This window comes from Astatotilapia calliptera, chromosome 16 (assembly GCF_964374335.1).
Source record: "Astatotilapia calliptera chromosome 16, fAstCal68.1, whole genome shotgun sequence".
Lineage (NCBI taxonomy): Eukaryota > Metazoa > Chordata > Actinopteri > Cichliformes > Cichlidae > Astatotilapia > Astatotilapia calliptera.
Genome location: NC_137437.1, coordinates 32,027,145 through 32,046,366, shown reverse-complemented (window position 1 = coordinate 32,046,366; position 19,222 = coordinate 32,027,145). Strand labels below are relative to the sequence as shown.

The window sequence follows — 19,222 nt, the reverse complement described above, 5'->3', positions numbered from 1 at the left end:
AAACACAACTGGTCACTCGGGGTTGATTTAACTGGGTTTCATTAATTCCCATGACTATTTTATGTTGGCAGTACATTCTTACTTATTATTTGCTTAATTTAGCCTAATGTTTTCTGTTTTGCGTCCTTCTTGTTTATACTGCAGCGAAGCCTTATAAAAACCAAGGGGTATTATTAGCTCAATAAATCAAAAATATGAGTTAATCAAAGCAAAGCCTGCGCATGACAAAAGGATTTTCGGATTAGCGTATTCTGGTATTTCCTTCTCTGTCTGGTCTGGCAAAGCAATGTAGGCACACCAAAATTATAGACAGCACAGACTCAGTCTTTGGAGGAGTTAGTGGATTTTAAATGGCAGCTCTTCCCCTGCCCCGTCCCCTCCTGCACTGCCCAGAATAATATAATTACAGACCAACAACCGGCATGTTTACATGGAAGAGAAGCACCTGTTTTCCATCATGTTGAGACCAGTCCAATCACTAGCATTTATTTTTGACATTTTCAGGATGATTCAGCTGTCTGCTCTTTGTGGATGTGTGCTACTGGGGTTTTCAAATTATGAAACTGATCTAAAGACTTGAAATCATTTAATTCATGGAGCACCAGCAGTAATGACCTGTGAAGATATCTTAACAGTCACTTAGCTGGTAAGATGCTAATTTCTATCTGGAAATTTAATTTTAACATAATGGTAACAGTCCCACTGAGACTCACAGTGAGCTGTTTTTTGCATCAGTCTGGTATTTTCTGGTACAGAGCTCTAGATTTCCCTGTTTCCCTGCCAACGTCAGCTAGGTGAGAAGTGGGGAAATAGCTGTTTCAAATATATAATTACTTTACCTGACTTACTGTAATAAATAGCTTAACTAACTTATCTAGGTCACACTACACCAAAGACAAATAATTCTACTGTAATACCATTTTACGTATTAAATGTTATTACCGTCACTCAGATATATACTTTTATTGGCCACATTTTTAATTATGACATAAAAAGCCAAGCAGTCAGTGACCAAACCTTCAGACTTTTTTTCAGTTTAACAATTTTTTGTCTCATAGGCAGCATGCTCATTGTCTAGTGATCATGATTTACAAAAAAAAGAGTTTTTGTTATTCAATACGATCCAAAATAATTTAGTGAGCTCATAAACTCACCAGAACAGCGTAGGCTTAACTATTTTTTTCTAACCACAGCTATCGACATCTAGTGACATTCAAGTAAAATTCATGTAGCTCCATTTTTCCACAGCAAAAGCTACGTGCACGTTTTATAATGTCAATTACATTACTACCACCTGAATATACTTTTGCATAAATAATAATTTACAAGCCAACCAGCTCATAGCTGCAAACGGTCAAAGCAGCTACCCTGCCTTTGTACAAGGCAGTACAGTCTGTAAGCAAACACCTCCAACATCTTTTTGTGGTACTCATTGTTATATAAAGCTTTTCTACTCTGAGCACTCAAAACACTTTATAATCAGTAATAGCAAACTTTAGACTTGCTCATAGGTGGATTTTGTTATGATTTTACAGAACATTGTTTAATTTGGACCACTTCCTGTAATTATGCTAAGCTACCTAGCTTAAAAAAAACCTCAACATTTTTTAAAAAGGAAAAAATTAAAATTAGATTCTCTGATTCACATTTTGTTTTCAGATTTGTCTGTGGACTTTTAGTTTACTGTGTGTAATTTGTGGTTATATATGACTGTGTTTCTTTGGATGTGTATCCATCAGCATATGGTGATTATGTACTATATAACCTTACATGTGCTTGGTCACATGTAAGGTTGGTCACTTGGTCACTTGGTTACAAACTATCCATCATATCTGACTGCTAACCTCCTACCCTGTTCATTCTCCAGCAGGTTATGCCACCCCAAAGGCTTCCTGGATCCCCAGCAGTGAAAGAGAAGGGCTGATCCCGTCCTCCTCCAGGTTCCTGCCGTGCAGCCCTTCTTTCCCTCTTTCTCTCTCCTGCTTATTCCCCTCTCCCAAAGATACAAACCCTACCTGACCCCAACACCTAAACACTTTGACCTTTGTCACCCACTTCTTGGACCACTCTTGTTGGTCCAGTCACGTCCACCGCATCATCTTCCTCACAGCAATTCCATAGCCAGTCTCCCCTCATTCCAGCCACACTAGTCCACTTCCCTGCGGGACCCTGCACGTTTTAGAGGTCTGCTCTACCCTCTGGCTGCTTGCCCCATGGCTACAGGAGGTCATGCCCCTGACATAGATGTGTTAATAAACCTACAGCAGGTAAGAAGTATTGTTTTCTTAAACTGAACCTGTTATTATAAAAATAAGAATAACGATAGTTAGCATAATAATATAATAATGGATTGCACAGGAGGGGTTAATGAATGTCATTACAGTAGATGTCTATTTGAAACTTCAAGGATGCAGTTAATTTTCTTTCATCTTTTTCAATGCCATGTGCCAACACAGTGCAGAGCAGCTACCTGAACTCTACTCCCACAGAGGTCGGTTATCTTGTTAACAGTCTTACATCCTCACTGCGTATGACCTTGGATACTTTGGCTCTGAAAAATAAAGCCTTAAATCAGAAGTGCTTGAGTTTTGGTGTTAACTTCAATACATACGTTCTACAAACCATCAACGTGTCTATTAAATGGACTGATTTCTATAAAGCACTTTTCTATTGTCCTGGAGCTCCGAAGCACTTTATACAACCGCATTAACCCATTCATACGCTTTAGTGCTTTCTATCTAACGTTCATATTCTGACGCAGAGCAGGGCGATATGACCAGAAATATTTATCACAATATACATTTAAAAATTTGCGATAACAATATAACTGACGATATAATTGACACTAGACCAAATACTTTACAACTCCACAACTTTATTAGTGCAAAAAAACAAACAAATCATCAATGTATTTTCACTTAAACAAGCAGCTGTTTTTTATGTGCATTAAAGTTATATAAAAATTTAACAGTGCAAATGCAAATTCCTTGCTGACAGTTTAACCAAAAGGCATTTGCAGTGGGAATTGGCTGACATATCCTCAGCATAACCATGTATAATATCCACAAAACTTAAAAAGAGGTTATACACACACAATACGGTAATATTATGTTGAAGCACAGTACGTATCACTCCGCGAGGCTCCTGACTACAATACCCTTAATGCTCCGACAATCCATCAAGCGGAGCGGCTTCGCAGCTTAGCAAAGCCCAGCCCTATTCTGACGCATGCATTGGAGAGCAACTTGGGGTTAATATCTTGCCAAATGGAGACTGGAACTGCCCAGGATCCAACCACCAGCCTTCTGTTTACGCACATGGCGGAAAAAGCATGGCGGCGACGGAGAATGAGAAGGGCAAAAGCGGATCGTTGAATGAAACGGATGAAGCAGAATTGGTTTGTAAAAATGCTGCAACTTCATTGGTGTGGAACTGGTTTAGACTTCGTCCGTCAGATACACAACAAAGCACTATTTTTGGTAGAGCATGCTAGAGGGCCGTCGTTTTTTCCGTGTTTTTTGGAAAATACGGCACGCTTAAATTCAATCCTTTGATTTTTCTGAAAGTCGACAGTGCCCCTTATAATCCCGTGTGCCTTATGTATGAATTCTGGTTGTGCTTACTGACCTCAAAACGATTTTCTGTGGTACACGGCGCTCGAAAATCTGTCAAATGTTTTAGTACGACTTTGCTAAGCTATGAACCTGCACTGCTTAATGGGTTGTCGGAGCATTACGGCTACCGTAGTCAGGAGCCTCGCGGAGTGATACGTACTGTGCTTCAACATAATTTTACCGTATTGTGTGTGTATAACCTCTTTTTAAGTTTTGTGGATATTATACATGGTTATGCTGAGGATATGTCAGCCAATTCCCACTGCAAATGCCTTTTGGTTAAACTGTCAGCAAGGAATTTGCATTTGCACTGTTAAATTTTTATATAACTTTAATGGAGATAAAAAACAGCTGCTTGTTTAAGTGAAAATACATTGATGGGGTTTTTTTGCACTAATAAAGTTGTGGAGTTGTAAAGTATTTTGTCTAGTGTCAATTATATCGTCAGTTATATCGTTATCGCAAATTTTTAAATGTATATCTTGATAAATATTTTTGGTCATATCGCCCTGCTCTAATTATGAGACATATTGTACATTTTCATTGCAATGCATCTGATAACCAGCTTCATCTATCCACATGAATGTCTTAAATACATAAAGGCCTGCTTCTAAATTCAGATAGAATTGAGGTCAGTCCTTAAAGAAACATGGTGTCTAACCAGCTAGTTACTCTATTACTCTGGATAAGTAATAGAGTAAGTAATCTGAATAAGAAAAGTGTTGTGTAGCAGATGTTATTATAGCAGCTTGTACAATAGAGTCGTGTTCCTTTAAAGCTACAGGACGTCTCCAGAAACTTCAGTGCTGTTAGCGAGTGCGGCTTGAGATCAGAAAGCTAAGTGAGAAAACAAGTCTACATGATTGTTTGACAGATAGCCATGAAATGATTTGTTTGAGTTGGAGTTAAGTCAGTTCTTAGCTGCAACATCTCCAGCACTCAGTTCACACTTTCACACCAGTTAGCTGCCAGAACACTTGTTTCGACCAGAGAGCAATGCCTGCAGATATTTCCATATCCATAATGGTGTACAATAGGCAATAAAACATAATATTTGTTGTTGTTTTGAATATTTTCTACTTGGATCTGTTAATTCAGTCGGAAGCATTTGGACATTACTGTTCTGTCATCCTCAGGCTAACGCTGCCCTTTGACGCACCATGTGTATCGAAAACAAAGGGCTTGTTTCCAATATTTCCAAAGGCATTGTTTATATTTTTGCCATATGGCAGCAAGAAATAACATTTTAAATTAACATAAGCTCGGCCGCATGCACCAATGTTACAGGACTACCTGACAGTCCATTGATAAACTAACTGCTATTGTTCGTTCTAGCCAGCCAGAAACATGCCAGCACAAGACCCATTGTACTCAGGAGACATATTTGCACCATCTGCTCTTTTAGTGGTCTACAATTACTTTTGGTGGAGTAGTTTATAGTTTGGCAGAGGAAATTAGGTGGATTGTGCAAAACTGATAATAAGCTCAGTTGCCTTCTCTGTTTAAATTCTTAAAACTGTTCAATCCAAGGTCATAAATGGATAATGAGCAGACCATATTTGCATATCAGAGTTCATTGAAGTTGAGCAAATTGCAGAGATTCAATTAATGAGTTGACTTTTGTCATAAAATCCTGCTGTTTAGACTCTGGTGTGGCTCGGTGTACATCCTTGCTCATATTTTGAGCAATAGCATTTCCTTACACAATAGCAAGATGATTATCTTGAGTGAAAAGAGCACTGAAATGTCTTGAAGACTAAATTGTTACTTCCAATTTCTCCAAGCAGTGATGAGTCACCCTGGGGTCTGTGGAAAATGCTCCATGTCCAGCTTTGCACAATGCTTTGTAGCTTTGCTTCAAGCGAAACAGAATAGCCGGTGATCTCAGGGAAAAACAGTTCTATCATCTAAGTAGGTGATGTGTCATTATGCACAGCGGGAACTGTGTCCTCCAAAGTGCATGTAACATATTGTAGTTTGGTGGAAATAACAGGCTCAACGATTGGCTGCAAAAAGTAGACTCTTTTCTACCTTCAATCACTTGTCAGCTCTGTGTTCATATACACAGACGGAGCCTCTGCAGTGAGACGGAGCGGCTTCTCTGCACAGGTTTTAGTCTCCTACAGTCTGATTGATTCTGCTAGTCGAGACTTTGTTTTTGTGGTTTAGTGTGAGGGCATGTGTGTATGAATCATATGAAAGCAAAGCCCAATGGTCCCCGTTGCCACAGAGACCACTGGTGTTGCTCTCTAACGTGAATGGTAAATGGACTGTTATTTATACCAAGCTTTTCTACGCTTAGTGAGCACTCAAGGCGCTTTTTACTGTAAGCCACATTCACCCATTCACACATACATTTATACAGTATTTTATTCTATACCTTTAAACACTTCTAAACACCACATACACACTCACTCTCTAATGGAGGCAGGTGTGGTTTAGGGTTACTGGGGGACACTTTGACATGTTCACTGGAGGTGTGAACTGGCTGAAACAACACAGCATAGGTCCTGGTTTAGTCACGTATTTTTGTTTCTTGCAATTTAAGGCACATCAATCAAATCAATCAAAGTGTATTTCTATAGCACATATTAATAACAACTGAGTTGACCAAAGTGCTTCACAGTCAGACAGAGCATGAGACAATGAGAGCGAAACAGTTAAGAAGGAACAGGGCAAGAAACAATAAAGGTGACAACACAACAAGCCAGATAATAGCCAACGAATATGAGCAGGGAGGTTATTCCAGAGTCTAGGTGCTACGGTTGCAAAGACCTGATCACCTCTGGACTGCATGTTGATGGGGCAATGCACATTGCTGCTAACAGCACTGATCATCATATGGTGGTAATGTGGGATGCTGCACTCCTGTAATTTATTGTATTTCTTATATTTGCATTGCACCTTTTGCTTATGTATCTAAGTGTTTTTTCTCAACGCTAACAGTGATGTTTCATATGTGGTGCAGCATGGAAGAACCTGGTTAAATTCTATCATTTTAATTTGCCACATTTTTGAAACTTCTACATAAAAAAACCAAACCATGATGACTTGTTGCAGACATTTTCTTTTTGTCCTTAGATTTACATTGTACTCTTTGACAGCCCCAGGAAAACAAGTATCCAGCTTTGGTAATCAGTTGCATTGCATTTAAATGTTAAATTGACAAATCAGTGGTATCTCTTTATTTGCTTGGTCTTCAGTTATTTGAAGTTCTTATTTTAAGTGCTTACTACATAAAAGGATCACTGGCTTGGTTGCAGTGCTGTCAGTTTGTCCTCTCTGTAGTAAACTTTAATTGAAGGTTTCACCAAAAAGGTTCCAAGTACACCTTCAACCTAAAACTGATACTGTGTGGCACCGTATTGTTCAAAAGTTTCAATTCTATACTGCAGCGCGGGCATATGTATAAGATAACGCAACATATGTTGAATATTTCTATTTGATAGCATGTTGCAGTTATAAATGGGCTAATTTACTGAAGACAAAGGCTGCTGTTTTCTACAGGGACTCTATAGAAGTTAACAGAAGTAATTAGGCTCATAAGGCTTATGGGTGCATGCAATAATTGAACCATATTTGAGGAGAGCTCACCATCCCTCATTTTATTTCAAAACATCATATTTATGCAAACTGTTCAGTTTGAAATAATTGCTCATAAACATCAGCTGTGCAGTGAGAAGAAAAGCAAAACACTGATGCTGATATTTATGTTAGTTGTGATTTGTTTTTCTGGGAAGCGTGCCAGCTCCTTAAATCAAAGAGGCCCGGCTTAAAGCGACAGGGAAGCCGCTTTAAACACGGCACGCCAAATAAAAGGAGGAGGAAGCAACAGAAAGAGGAGCACTCTGCGAGGAAACACAAAGAGAAGAATTTTAAAGAGCTAAATATTTTTATCCACCTGTGTTTTAATTAGTAAAAGGTTCATTTTATATTTTAAATTTAGTGTCCAATGGTGTTTTCACAGCTTTTATAAGCCAAAACCAAAGTTTATTCAAAGTCTGTTTCTTTGATGGTTGCTTCAGTAGCTGATGTGTACTCATTCGTCTCACATTTGCTAATTTATTCAACTCAGCTGTATTTTCTTACACGTAAAACACATATTTTGATGCAACTAATGTGACGTCCTTTTTTATTTTATTTTAAAAAAATGTTACAAATACAACCTGTGAACCTGCTGCTCTCTATGACTTCATTAGATAATACATGTACAATGGTAGGACGCTAATTTAATATGAAGGTTCATCATGGTTAACTTAGTTTTCATTACTGTGAGAAGAAACAAGGAAGATCTAATTTAACGTGCATTAAAGACACAGAAAGTTCCCATCATGCATGCTGTTTTTCCTCGTATAGTTGTGACAGTCAAACAGTGCATGCTGCGATCTCTGTTTGCATTTAAAAACTTAAATAATTTACTTGAATGAACTATTGCACTATATTACCTCAAACATAGAAGTACTTGTGTACTTTGGATGAAGAGTTTGGTCATTCAACAAGGGTACAGCTGTTAAAAGGGGACAGTTAAGATAGTTCTTAGGAGTGAAAGAAGCTTCTATGTCCACTGTGAGCGACCATCTTTGAACAGAGGCGGTGGCTTACGACACCAACTGTGTGCCATCTATAATTCAGTTTTGAGATCCCTTCGCAGACACCTTAATGCCCACTCACATCCTGGGCCATATGACCTCAATGAATCTAGGCTTCACAATGGGTTCACCCGAAACCTTGGCTGATTGTGACCCACACCTGTTTTCACACCTTGGCTCGTGTGATTAGGTAGAGGATCAATAGGGGGTCCACGACCCTCTTGGGGACACTCCCATAGGGCTTAAAATCTGGGACTCTCCACTAATTGTTCTTAGAACTGAAGATGAGAGGTGAAACGTCTTCAAGCAACTTAAAGAAGTTCAGACACTTTTTTTTTTCGCAGCTCCTTAGACTACGATGACCTGGATGACTGAGAACCTTCACAGACACATGTAACATAATCCAAATTTCTTTACAGTAGCTTATCATTTATAACTGACCTCACAGTATTCCTGATTCACCTTGTAACTTCATAACTGAAATGCGCGTACAGAACCCCGATGGCTTTCACTTAGTGTTTCCTGATCACTAACACGAGTACACTTAATCCTCACACAAAGCAAACACAGCCCCACATACGCCCTCCTGAACAGTAGTCAGCCGCTGATAAATATTTAAATGCATCTCTGGCTCACCATACCACAAATTATGAAAAATTAATATTGTAGTAGATGTCGGGCGGTTAGAGTAAAGGTTAGAGAGGATCTCAGCTGTGTTGATTGAACTTTTTTAATTTAAGCTTCTTTACATTTTAATTGGTTCAAAGTGGCCAAACCAGCCACAGAGATTTTGAATTTTCATGAAATATTACATCTACAGACAGTAGATTGTAACCCACAGTGATGGCACTCATAGCAAACAGGGCAAATATACCTTCCTGATTTTTTTGGGGGTTTTTTGTGTAATAGATCTGATTTCCATTTGGGCATACAGTACTTAAAGCATACAATATTTCAAATCACTGTAAGCCATTGTGTGTGATTCTATTCCTGTACGTATCACGCCGCCACCACCTGGGCTGGGGTGGCCCACCTCCTGTGTCCTTCCACCTCATCTGACTTCAAAGCTAACATGAAAGAGTTAGGCCTCTTGTCTGTAGTAAACTCTCCCTAGAATATTGTTCCCTGTTGCAATATGTCGGGACTATTAAATTCAGGGTCTTACTCTGACGAATAGCCCTCACCAGAGCAGGTGAAGGAAATGAGGAAGTGAATGGGGAAATTGACTCATTGGAACACAGAGCACATTAAACCATGAACAAAATTGAGCTGGACATGCAGTAAAAACAAGGCGTTCACTGCTCACTCACTTTAAAAAAAAAAAAAAAAAAAAAACCTTTCTTTTATTCTGCCTAGCTACATCTGCCTCAGCCTTGTGTAGATAGGTAGCTTGGATCATTAAATGCATCATGTCCCTTCATCCTGCTGGTAATTAGGAAGTAATGGAGCCCTGGCACAGCAATCTGAGACCACTGAACGGTAGCCAAAGTACGCACTGTGCCAGCACCAATCTGAGGCAGAGGAAGCAGCATGTGCCAGTGATTCTGACCTATCACAAGCACCAAATAGCTGAGGCAGGACACTCCCATCAGTCTTCACTGTCTCCAGGGGCTCTCTAGTGCATTAGTTCTTTGCTGCTTAGCACTTTGTTGTATTGATTTGATGTCCTCTGTGCATGTAACAGAGAATATACAGTTGCTGTATTCCTATTCTGATGATGCAGAATTATTTTAAAATACAATCACATGTTTTGTTTTGCTTTTTAACAGCAAAAATAAATCTTTGGCTTGAGTGCAAATCATGTCTGGAAATAGAAACAGCAGACCTACTTTCCATATAAAATAGTAGCAAAAATAATTATTTGTTTTGCATTCATCCCAGATTAGCATTACACTTTCATTTAGCATGAATGTTCCTCTCGTGTGGCTGCTAGCATATACAATATAGTAATCAGGGTAACACATTTCATGTATCACGTAGAGATTTTATAGCAAACTGGAAAAACTTCTTGTTAAAGCTGAGGTTCAATGACAGGGGGCAAGAGTGGCCTTTGGATATATGAGTTACGGTTATTGCCATGCAGTTAATCATCCTTTTTTGTCTTTACTGAAAGTATTTGTACTGTCGTCCAGGTAAGGGTGGAAGAGGAAGATGAGGATGGATGCGTGGAGGACCAGGAGGAAGAAGAGGAGGAAGAGAGCTGGGAGAAAGCTCTGTCCGTGGAGCGCTTTGCAGACATCATCAGTGACTCTGCTTCTACCAGTGGAGACAGGATGGGGCGACACTACACTGAGAAAGACTTTGAGTGTAAGCAAAGCTGCCGTGCACACATGACAGTATAGCTTCACTTGCACAAACAAAAGAAGCCACTGGGACAAGACTGCAGTCAAATGTCGAATTTGATATTTTGGATTTGTTTTTATATTACTGACCAAAACTCATTTTCATTAGCATTTCTATATTTATTTTATTTTGGTTTAGGGCTACTCATCAGATCAGGCAACATTTTTCAAATCTTCTGTTGTTCATTTTCGGTGACCTTTGCAAATTGTAGCTTCAGTTCACTGTTCTCAGCTCACAGGACTGACACCTGGTGTTGTCTTCTGCTGCTGTAGCCCATCTGCAATGTGTTGTTCATTCAGAGATGCTCTTCTGCATCCTTTGGTTATAACAAGTGGCTTTTGTTGAGTTTCTGTTGTCTTCCTATCAGCAAGAATCAACAAGACCCTTTCACCCAGAGAGCTGATGCTGTAAACCCCAGAGATGGTTGTGTGGGAAAATCCCAGCAGATCAGCAGTTACTGAAATACTGAGACTAGACCGTCTGGCACCAGCAGCCATGACAGTACTCCTGTCATGTGGTATCCATCAGCTTTATCTGCAGTGCACTCTGTACACTGCGTATGAATTTCTACCACGTATCTTAGAATTGAGCACTGCACAGTTATTTGAACTATTTACTAGATTTTGTGAACAAAGTAAGCAAGCAAGTAAAATGTATTTATATAGAGCTTTTCAAGACAAGGAAACAATCACAAAATTTTTACAGAGGAAAAGCTGCAACTCTGTCCAAACAAATTACAGGATGTATCCGTAAGAATTTCAAAAGGTGGTATTTTTTAAGTAATGGACATAGAAGCTTATTGTAAATCTTAAAATACATGACTGAATATGAAATTTTACAAACACAATTTAAAAGTGCCTATTTAATGTGTCCCCCTCTGGACGTACAGCATGTGTCCATATAATAGACACATTTGTCCTATACTTTTGGGAGCATGGCTGGAGTCACTGCAGCCATTGCTGCTGGTACCTATACACTCAGTACACTGAAGACTACAATTTAAGATACACTGACATGAAACAATCTCAAGACAAGTTGATGTTTATTGTCAACCCAACAATATGCACTCAAGTATACAGTGGGACGAAATATCATCCTCCTGGATCAAAGGTGCAAACAATAGAAATGAAAATGAAAAAATATACATATATACAACTATGCAAGAAATAAGACAATGCCACATTATGTGACAGTGCACATAATGTCGATTTTTCTACAGTGCTTTAAAAAAAATCTTTTACTGTTGCTATCTGGCATCATAACAATCATCAGTGCTGAAATATCCTGTACTGTAAATACACATGTATCCCAGCTGATCCTGACCCTGTCCGTTGTGGTAAGAGATTAGATCAAAGCAGGGCACCATATATTGGGTATGTTGAGTAAAAGGCTGGATTAGCTTTCAAGAGATTAGCTGATGGCTATCACCTGACAAGAGATAATATTGGTAAAGATGGAGCTGCTTTCCTTTGGTGTTTGTTAAAGAGTGTTTTAGTTATGTCTTTCTAGGGTTTTAGGAATTAAAGGAAGATTCTTTCAACTGAAAGTTGCACTTTTTTTACACTGCATGTTTGATATTGAAAGGAATTCAAAGTCTTGGCCCAAGCAAACTATAAGTAGTCCTAAGGCCGGCTGGTATATCAGCTTTTTTAAGTACCCAGCTGGTTCTGAGGTTCTCCTCAAAGTTTCCAACTTCTTTAACAACAGAAGCTCACAGCTCACATCAGCACACTGCTGCCGCTTGGAAATTACTTGGAAGCGATTTTTGATTAAAAGTGCAGTTTCAGTCGGCAACTGTTCATTGCCTGAAAAGAAACAGAACAATATGTCTGTTGGTGGTATGACAATATAGGCTGCAGCCTGTGTGGGCACAGAGAGTAGGAGAGAAACAACAAATATAAAGGGCTCACACATCCTGAAACGAGGAAAAATGCAAATATAATGCTAATTAGTGATTTTAGTAAAAGTTTTTCAACACGTTTGGCGACTATAGTATTTCAGAAAAAGAATAACGTCTGCATTTTATTTTTATGACTTTCTGTGATGTCTATCACTGTAAATGGCTAGAAAAGGTAAAAAAATATTCATATAATGTATATACCCTTTTAGCCAAATACAAACTATAAGAAGTCTCATCCCAATATTCTTCAAACTGTTCTGCATTCTGCTGAGCTGAATCCCAGTTAGAAATTGTTTGGGGAGAAGTCGATAATAAGTATAGGAGTTTTTCAGACAGGCTGAAATGTGTGAGGTAGCTAAGAATAAAAACATCCCCTCATGGTACCGCTGTCATTCTGTGGAGGACCCATGACTTTAACATGTGCAGAATAAATTTACACTGGGAATTGTCAGAGGAGAATGGCCAGACTGCTGCTTATAGGAAGGAAAAATGAACTCAGAGAACCACAGTATGCAGAATATCATCTGTAAATGCACAACATTTTGCTCCTTGAAGAAGATGGGCTAAAGCAGCAGAAGACCGCACTGGGTGCCGCTCCTGTTAGCCAAGAAAAGGAAACTGAGGCTATGATTCACATTGGTTTGCTAAAATTGGGCAACAGATGACTGGAAAAATGTTGCCTGATGAATCTTGATTTCTGCTACAACACTTGGATTGTAGTGTGAGTGAATTTGATCATGGATCCATCCTAGAAGTTCAGGCTGCTTGTGGTGGTGTAATGCTGTGGGGGATGTTCTCTAGGAATACCTTGAAAACCTTATTATCAACTGGCAATTGTTTGAACACCACAACCTTCCAGACTATTGTTGTTGATTATTCCCATCCAGTTATGACCACAGTGTACCCATCTTCTAATGGCTGCTTTGTGAAGAATAATGTATCACAAAGCTCAGATTATTTCTGTCTGGTTTCTTGATCATGACGGTGAGTTCGCTGTACTCAAATGGCCTCCACATTCATCGGACTGCAATCCAATAAACCCCCTTTGAGCTGTTGGAGTGAGCGATTGATGTCATGGATGTGCAGCTGGGAAGTCTGTATACATCACCAAAGAAAAAGCATTTCACGTGATATGGAATGAGCTGCTCAGCCAGCTGATGTGAATAAACCATCTGATATCATGGCCTCTCTTTGACACAGATCACAGACACACATTTCACCATATGCACCACCCCTTGTCCACTCACCTGCCCGTGCCCCAGCGTTTACGGAAGAGGGTACACAGCATGGAGAAGAGGCGCAAAAAGAAGCGCAGGAAAAAAAAGACTTCGCTGCCGCCTTCTGACGTTACGCCTACCATACACGAGGTAGATGAGGAAGAGGCAGAGTCGGAGACCGAAGGGCAAGGGGTGGCTGCCACTCCCGCAGAGCTCCCTGAGGTCCAGCCACAGGTAAAATGTGACTTATACAGTGTAACTTTTGCAAAATCCACTCATGTACCTGAGCTGCTGATAAGATGCTTGTGGCATTAATACTTAAACAAAAGAGAATCATCTGTGGTTTTGATTATGGTTTTACTATGTATAGCCAGCTTTATATATGCCTCCCCCTCACTGATCCTCCTCTTTCTCTCAGTTTAGTTTGGGGAGCCAAGAGGACTTGGGGGAACCCCTTCACCACACTATCGTCCACACGGAAAACGAAGAACAACCTTTGTCGAGGAAAACAACTGCGCAGACTCTGACAAAGGGGGCGGCTCATAATGGGGGAATAACTGTTACTGGACAGAACGATGACATGGATGGAGGAGAAGCAGCATGCAACAGGTGTGACTTCTGACATCTGAGTCCTCTCCAATGTCCTAGTAAACATTTGTAAAATGTATAAAATCTGCAACACTCCCCAACACAAAGATGGCAAATATTCATATAATTTGTTTCATATGTTTCGCATAATTAGCGTGTCTGTTGCTACAGGACATTGTGAAAAAAGCCGATATGCTACAGCCTACTCACTGACCAGTACTGACCTCTTGTCAGTCTTTTAGCTAAATTAACTCAAATTGAAACCTTTTCTAGGTCCCATATTCTACCACTTTAATACACATATTAATATTACGTCTTAAAGTCGTAGATGTAATAGTAATATGTGTATTCATATTACATCCAGAATGTGTATTTTAAATTCCAGTCGTAAATGCTGCACACTTGCACTCTGACTGTTTGATAATCAGTTTCAGTGTTGGTAACTTTAAATCAAACTAGTGTGGCTGCTGCACCTGCCCCTTTGAGGAAGAAGTTTATGAGTGATAGAGAGAAGCAGCCAATAAGAGCAGCACATGTGTTTCAGTATACGGTCTGCCAGTGCAGACCTGAATAAGTCACTCAGTGGCTTCTGACTTTCTCTCCGAATGATAGTTTGGCTTGTAAATGGTAAATGGCCTGTATTTGTATAGCGCTTTACTTGGTCCCTATGGACCCCAAAGCAATTTACACTACATTCAGTCATCCACCCATTCACACACTGGTGATGGCAAGCTACATTGTAGCCACAGCTGCCCACTGACAGAGGCGAGGCTGCCCGGACACTGGCACCATCGGGCCCTCTGACCACCACCAGTAAGCAACGGGTGAAGTGTCTTGCCCAAGGAAACAACGACCGAGACTGTCAGAGCCAGGACTCGAACCGGCAACCTTCCAATTACAAGACGAACTGCCAACTCTTGAGCCACAATCGCCCCAGTAAATATAGCCGAGTTCTTGGCACAGCTGTTGTTTTTAACATTTGTGACTGCAGAGTTTGTCAGACAGCATCACAATTACAAAAATCTGGATTTTAGAGGTGCAGAACAGCTTAATTAAGCTCCACCGTTGTTAATACAGTGCACATATATAAGTGTTTCATGGGTGTTCTATTGTCTCACAGCAGGAACAGAACAATATTTCTTGACAACAGATTTACTGAGAATTTAGCTGTATCAGAAATGCAGCATAGGTAAACTGCTAGCAGAATGCTAACTGAGGTTAATTGTGCAAAAGAACAAATATGGAGTAACACACACCCAGTACTATTGATTTTTGTTATCAATCAGCCCTTAAAGTTTCGACTGTTCATGTTGTCCCTCACTGTGATGAGCTCTGACCTGCATGCATAGGATCAGAGCTAATAATTATGTTCCCCACATTAGCCCTGCTTGACACTAAACTGGTTGTAATGCATATCATTGTACAAAGAGAGGATCTTTGTTACTAGTGAGGAAGTCAGGAGTAGTGGAGAAGTATGGGAGGCTAATGCAGGAGATGTATGAGAACAGTGGAGAGGTGTTCAGTTGGAGGGACAGATGGGTTCAAGGTGGCTGTGGGCAGAGATGGGCAGTAACGACTTACAAGTAAGTAAAGTGAGTAACGAGTAAAGTAAGGGATTACTATTGCAAAAAGGTAATTAGATTACTGTTACTTTCCCGCAAGCACGCTGCGTTACTAAAACTGTGTTGTTGTTTTTTGTTTTGTTTTTGTGTTTTGTGAGAGTGTCTCATGACAATGACGTAAGCGAGTGCAACGTTCTGGCAACAGCTGTGTGCAGATCAAAAATGGATAATATAACGAGTGCGGGGAGAGTATGGAGGACACGCATACTTTCATACACAAACAGTTACAATCACCTCATAAACTGCTCTACCTTTAGCTGTGCATCTCTATTTTAGTCTCCACCAACCCATTGTGTAGTTTTTCAGGTATCTGACCATTAGCAGCTAGCTGCTAAAGTTAAGCTAGCTGCTAAAGTTGTCTGTTTGTGGCTGATATGTTGGACAGGTAACAGTGTGTTCATTAAAGATTATATTGCTGGAAACAGCTGCCCACTGAAGCTGAAAACACAGCTGATTAAAGCAGTGGGAGGCTATTAAAGCTGTGGGCCATAAAACTGAAATACATTGCTAAAAGATGCTATAACACTGTGGGGAAATACAGGGATGAGATTAGCTGTAGGATTATCATTGTGAGCAAATTCTTTCACACTACACCAAGTCTTTTGTTAAACTTTCATCCACTTAATTATGCAGCTTTAACAGCCTTTTGTTATCAGTTTATCCCTGACTGCTGTCTGTTTCACAAGGCAGAATTTGGCAGTGATAAAGCCTATCACAGGAGCATGTTGCTGGTTACATTTTCCTAACAACAGTCATAATTTAGTATTTTATCAGTTTCAAATTTATTAAATACATTTTGGTTTATATTCAGTGCTTTCTGTTGTTTTCTGAATTTGAAACCTTTAACTGTGTGAATACTTTTTCGTGCAGCAAAACCTATAAAACAGGCTCGTGCATACGAGAGCATAGGCTAAGTAAGCTGTATTTTTAGATGTGTGATACTTGTCATTGGAAGCCAATGACATTTATAACCCATACGTGCAGTTTTTAGGGCAGTTATGATCCATTAATGGTTCCAGCTGAATCATTCATATCTGGCTTGCTAACACATACAATATAACCATCAGAATATGAATTATTTGGTGATGCTTTGAATTATGCATGGAGTTTGCTGTTGGGAGGTCAGGGGCGCCATGGTGATTCAAGTCCTTGTCTCTGCTAATGGCTCACTGGATAAAAGCACAGAAACAAGCATCATGCCTGAGCCATGCAGCGTTTCATTGCTGTGTTTGAGTAAGCTCAGCTGAGGATGACTCAGAGGCTTGGAGAGGAGATCCAGGCCTGTTGTTGTGTTGTGAAGCCCTCTGTTGGTAAAGTAACCGCAGTGCATGAGCCAAGAGAGTATTTATCAAAAACGATTTTAACATAAAGTATATTAATACTTTATAATGTGATGATTTATGGTTGATTTGTGGACTACATTGTGGTTCATATTTTGGTTTTGAAAACAATAAAATAAAGTTCTTTCATAATGTCAAAGAATTAATTATTTAATTATTAAATTAAAATTAACTTATAGTGCTCTTTGTCAGTGTTCCCTCAGGATCAGATCCCTCAAGTTCAATCACACCTCATGGCTGGTTCCGCAAGAAGCCTGTCCACCACCGTCTGCCGGGCACCCAGCGAAACAACTACGACCTGCGGGAGCGGATCTGCATCGGCAGCATGACTGCCCTGGAGACTGCCGTCTATCAGCAGGTGCCCACTGATGAGGCTGAAGCCCAAATGTTGGTCAGCGCTGATCTGGATGACATGAAAAGTAAGAAAAATACTACACTGTATTTTTAGGGAAGTTTATGTTCAACCCAGTATCACAGAAAAACATGTAATAGACACGTGTTCCACTGTGTCCATTTCACACTTTGCCTCTCCAAAGTGTGAAAAGCACATGAATGCAGAAGTTGCAGTAAGTTGCAGTGAGATGCAGTACCAGCAGAGGGAGATATTTTATTGAGAGCAACATGATTATAATTCAATTCAATTCAGTTTTATTTATATAGAGCCAAATCACAGCAACAGTTGCCGCAATGTGCTTGATTTATAACCGCGGGGAAGTATTTAAACAGCCATTACTCACACATTTACATGTACATATTTAGAAAAAAATATAGAATTGAGCTTGATCTAATAATGCTGTGAATAAATCGATTGGTGTGTTTAGTACTTTTCACTGGACAGCATCACAGTCGGCGAGGCTCTGTGTCACTCTATTTTATTACCATTTCTCCCACATCATGTTGACGAAGGTGTAGAAACTCCTTTTAATAGAGTGGAGACATACAATGCAGTAATAGAGAGAAGGACTGGAGGGAGGCTTAGGGCAGGAAGATAAAACCCGGTGGAGAGGAAATTGGTAACAGCGTAGAGGGGTAAGGGAAGAGTGCTGGTGCTGAGGTAAGTCAGCCTGCAGGCTGCTGGAGCAGGAGCATGAGGGCGGGGTTGGCAATGGCCATAACAATGAGAAAACGAGTGAGGAGGTAAGAGGAGATTTAGAGCAAATTGATGCAAAGACCTGTTGAAACCTGTGTGTGTTTGAAATACTGGAATAACTGTCTGTTTTCAGGTAGCTATGGTATTGTTTTTATTATTAAATGCAAGTCAAATAGGGTTTTTTATGTGATTATTGGGGACAATACAAAAAAATAGCCTTTTAAATTCCTCACTGGTGTTGAGGAAAAGCTTTGGAGCAGGACAACGGTAGATGGTTGTCTCCATCTCTGAAAGCACCTTCTGAGATGACTCATTTTTGCTTATCACCCACGCCACAACAGTGATGTGTGTGGTGGTGGAGGAGGGAGGGGAGTCTTTGTGAGCTGCCTGTATTGTTATATATCAGCCAGGGACTATGTGTGTTAGTGTATTATTGATGTAAATGCCAAGTAAATGCAGTGAGTTAAAAATGAAGACCTTGACTCGCATCAGTGATCTGATCGTACGTGGATGTGACTTCAGATTCTTGGCTGTGTGCACCTCGCAATAAAGGAAAGTCAATGTCAGTATGTATTATTCTTAACATAGAGCTGGATATGTTTCCCTTGATGCTATCTTGAGTGCTGTTGAAGACATAATAAAGCCTGCTGCTTTGACTACAGATTAAATGATTAAATAGAACCCTGTTTCCCTCTCATTAAGTGACTAATTATATCCAGAAATAACAGGACATTTTTGATGACATAATAATAATGTGTGTTGTGGGTTTGCTGCCCTCTGCTGGCTCTGAAAAGTACTTCCACTATGCTTACACAATTGAAACATTCACGTTTTTATCTTTATCTTTATATATATATATATATATATATATATATATATATATATTCAAAATTGATTGAAATCAATTTTGAATATTGAT

The 19,222-nt window shown here is 39.7% G+C and overlaps 1 protein-coding gene across 4 annotated transcripts in view; it reads left to right on the top strand.

The window, feature by feature from the left end:
• The window catches only part of slc4a3 (solute carrier family 4 member 3), a 65,686-nt gene that overhangs the window by 10,795 nt on the left and 35,669 nt on the right, over positions 1-19,222 (top strand). For 2 of the 4 annotated variants that reach the window (XM_080290527.1, XM_080290526.1), the window contains exons 2-6: positions 1,868-2,267; positions 10,336-10,510; positions 13,647-13,897; positions 14,082-14,272; positions 17,406-17,632. In XM_080290527.1, the coding sequence (XP_080146653.1) occupies positions 2,214-2,267; positions 10,336-10,510; positions 13,647-13,897; positions 14,082-14,272; positions 17,406-17,632 (898 nt within the window). In that variant the 5' untranslated portion in view covers positions 1,868-2,213. Of the gene's footprint in view, positions 1-1,867; positions 2,268-10,335; positions 10,511-13,646; positions 13,898-14,081; positions 14,273-15,685; positions 15,835-17,405; positions 17,633-19,222 lie in introns of those variants that run through there. The other 2 variants (XM_026144037.2, XM_026144038.2) reach the window with 2 other exon arrangements.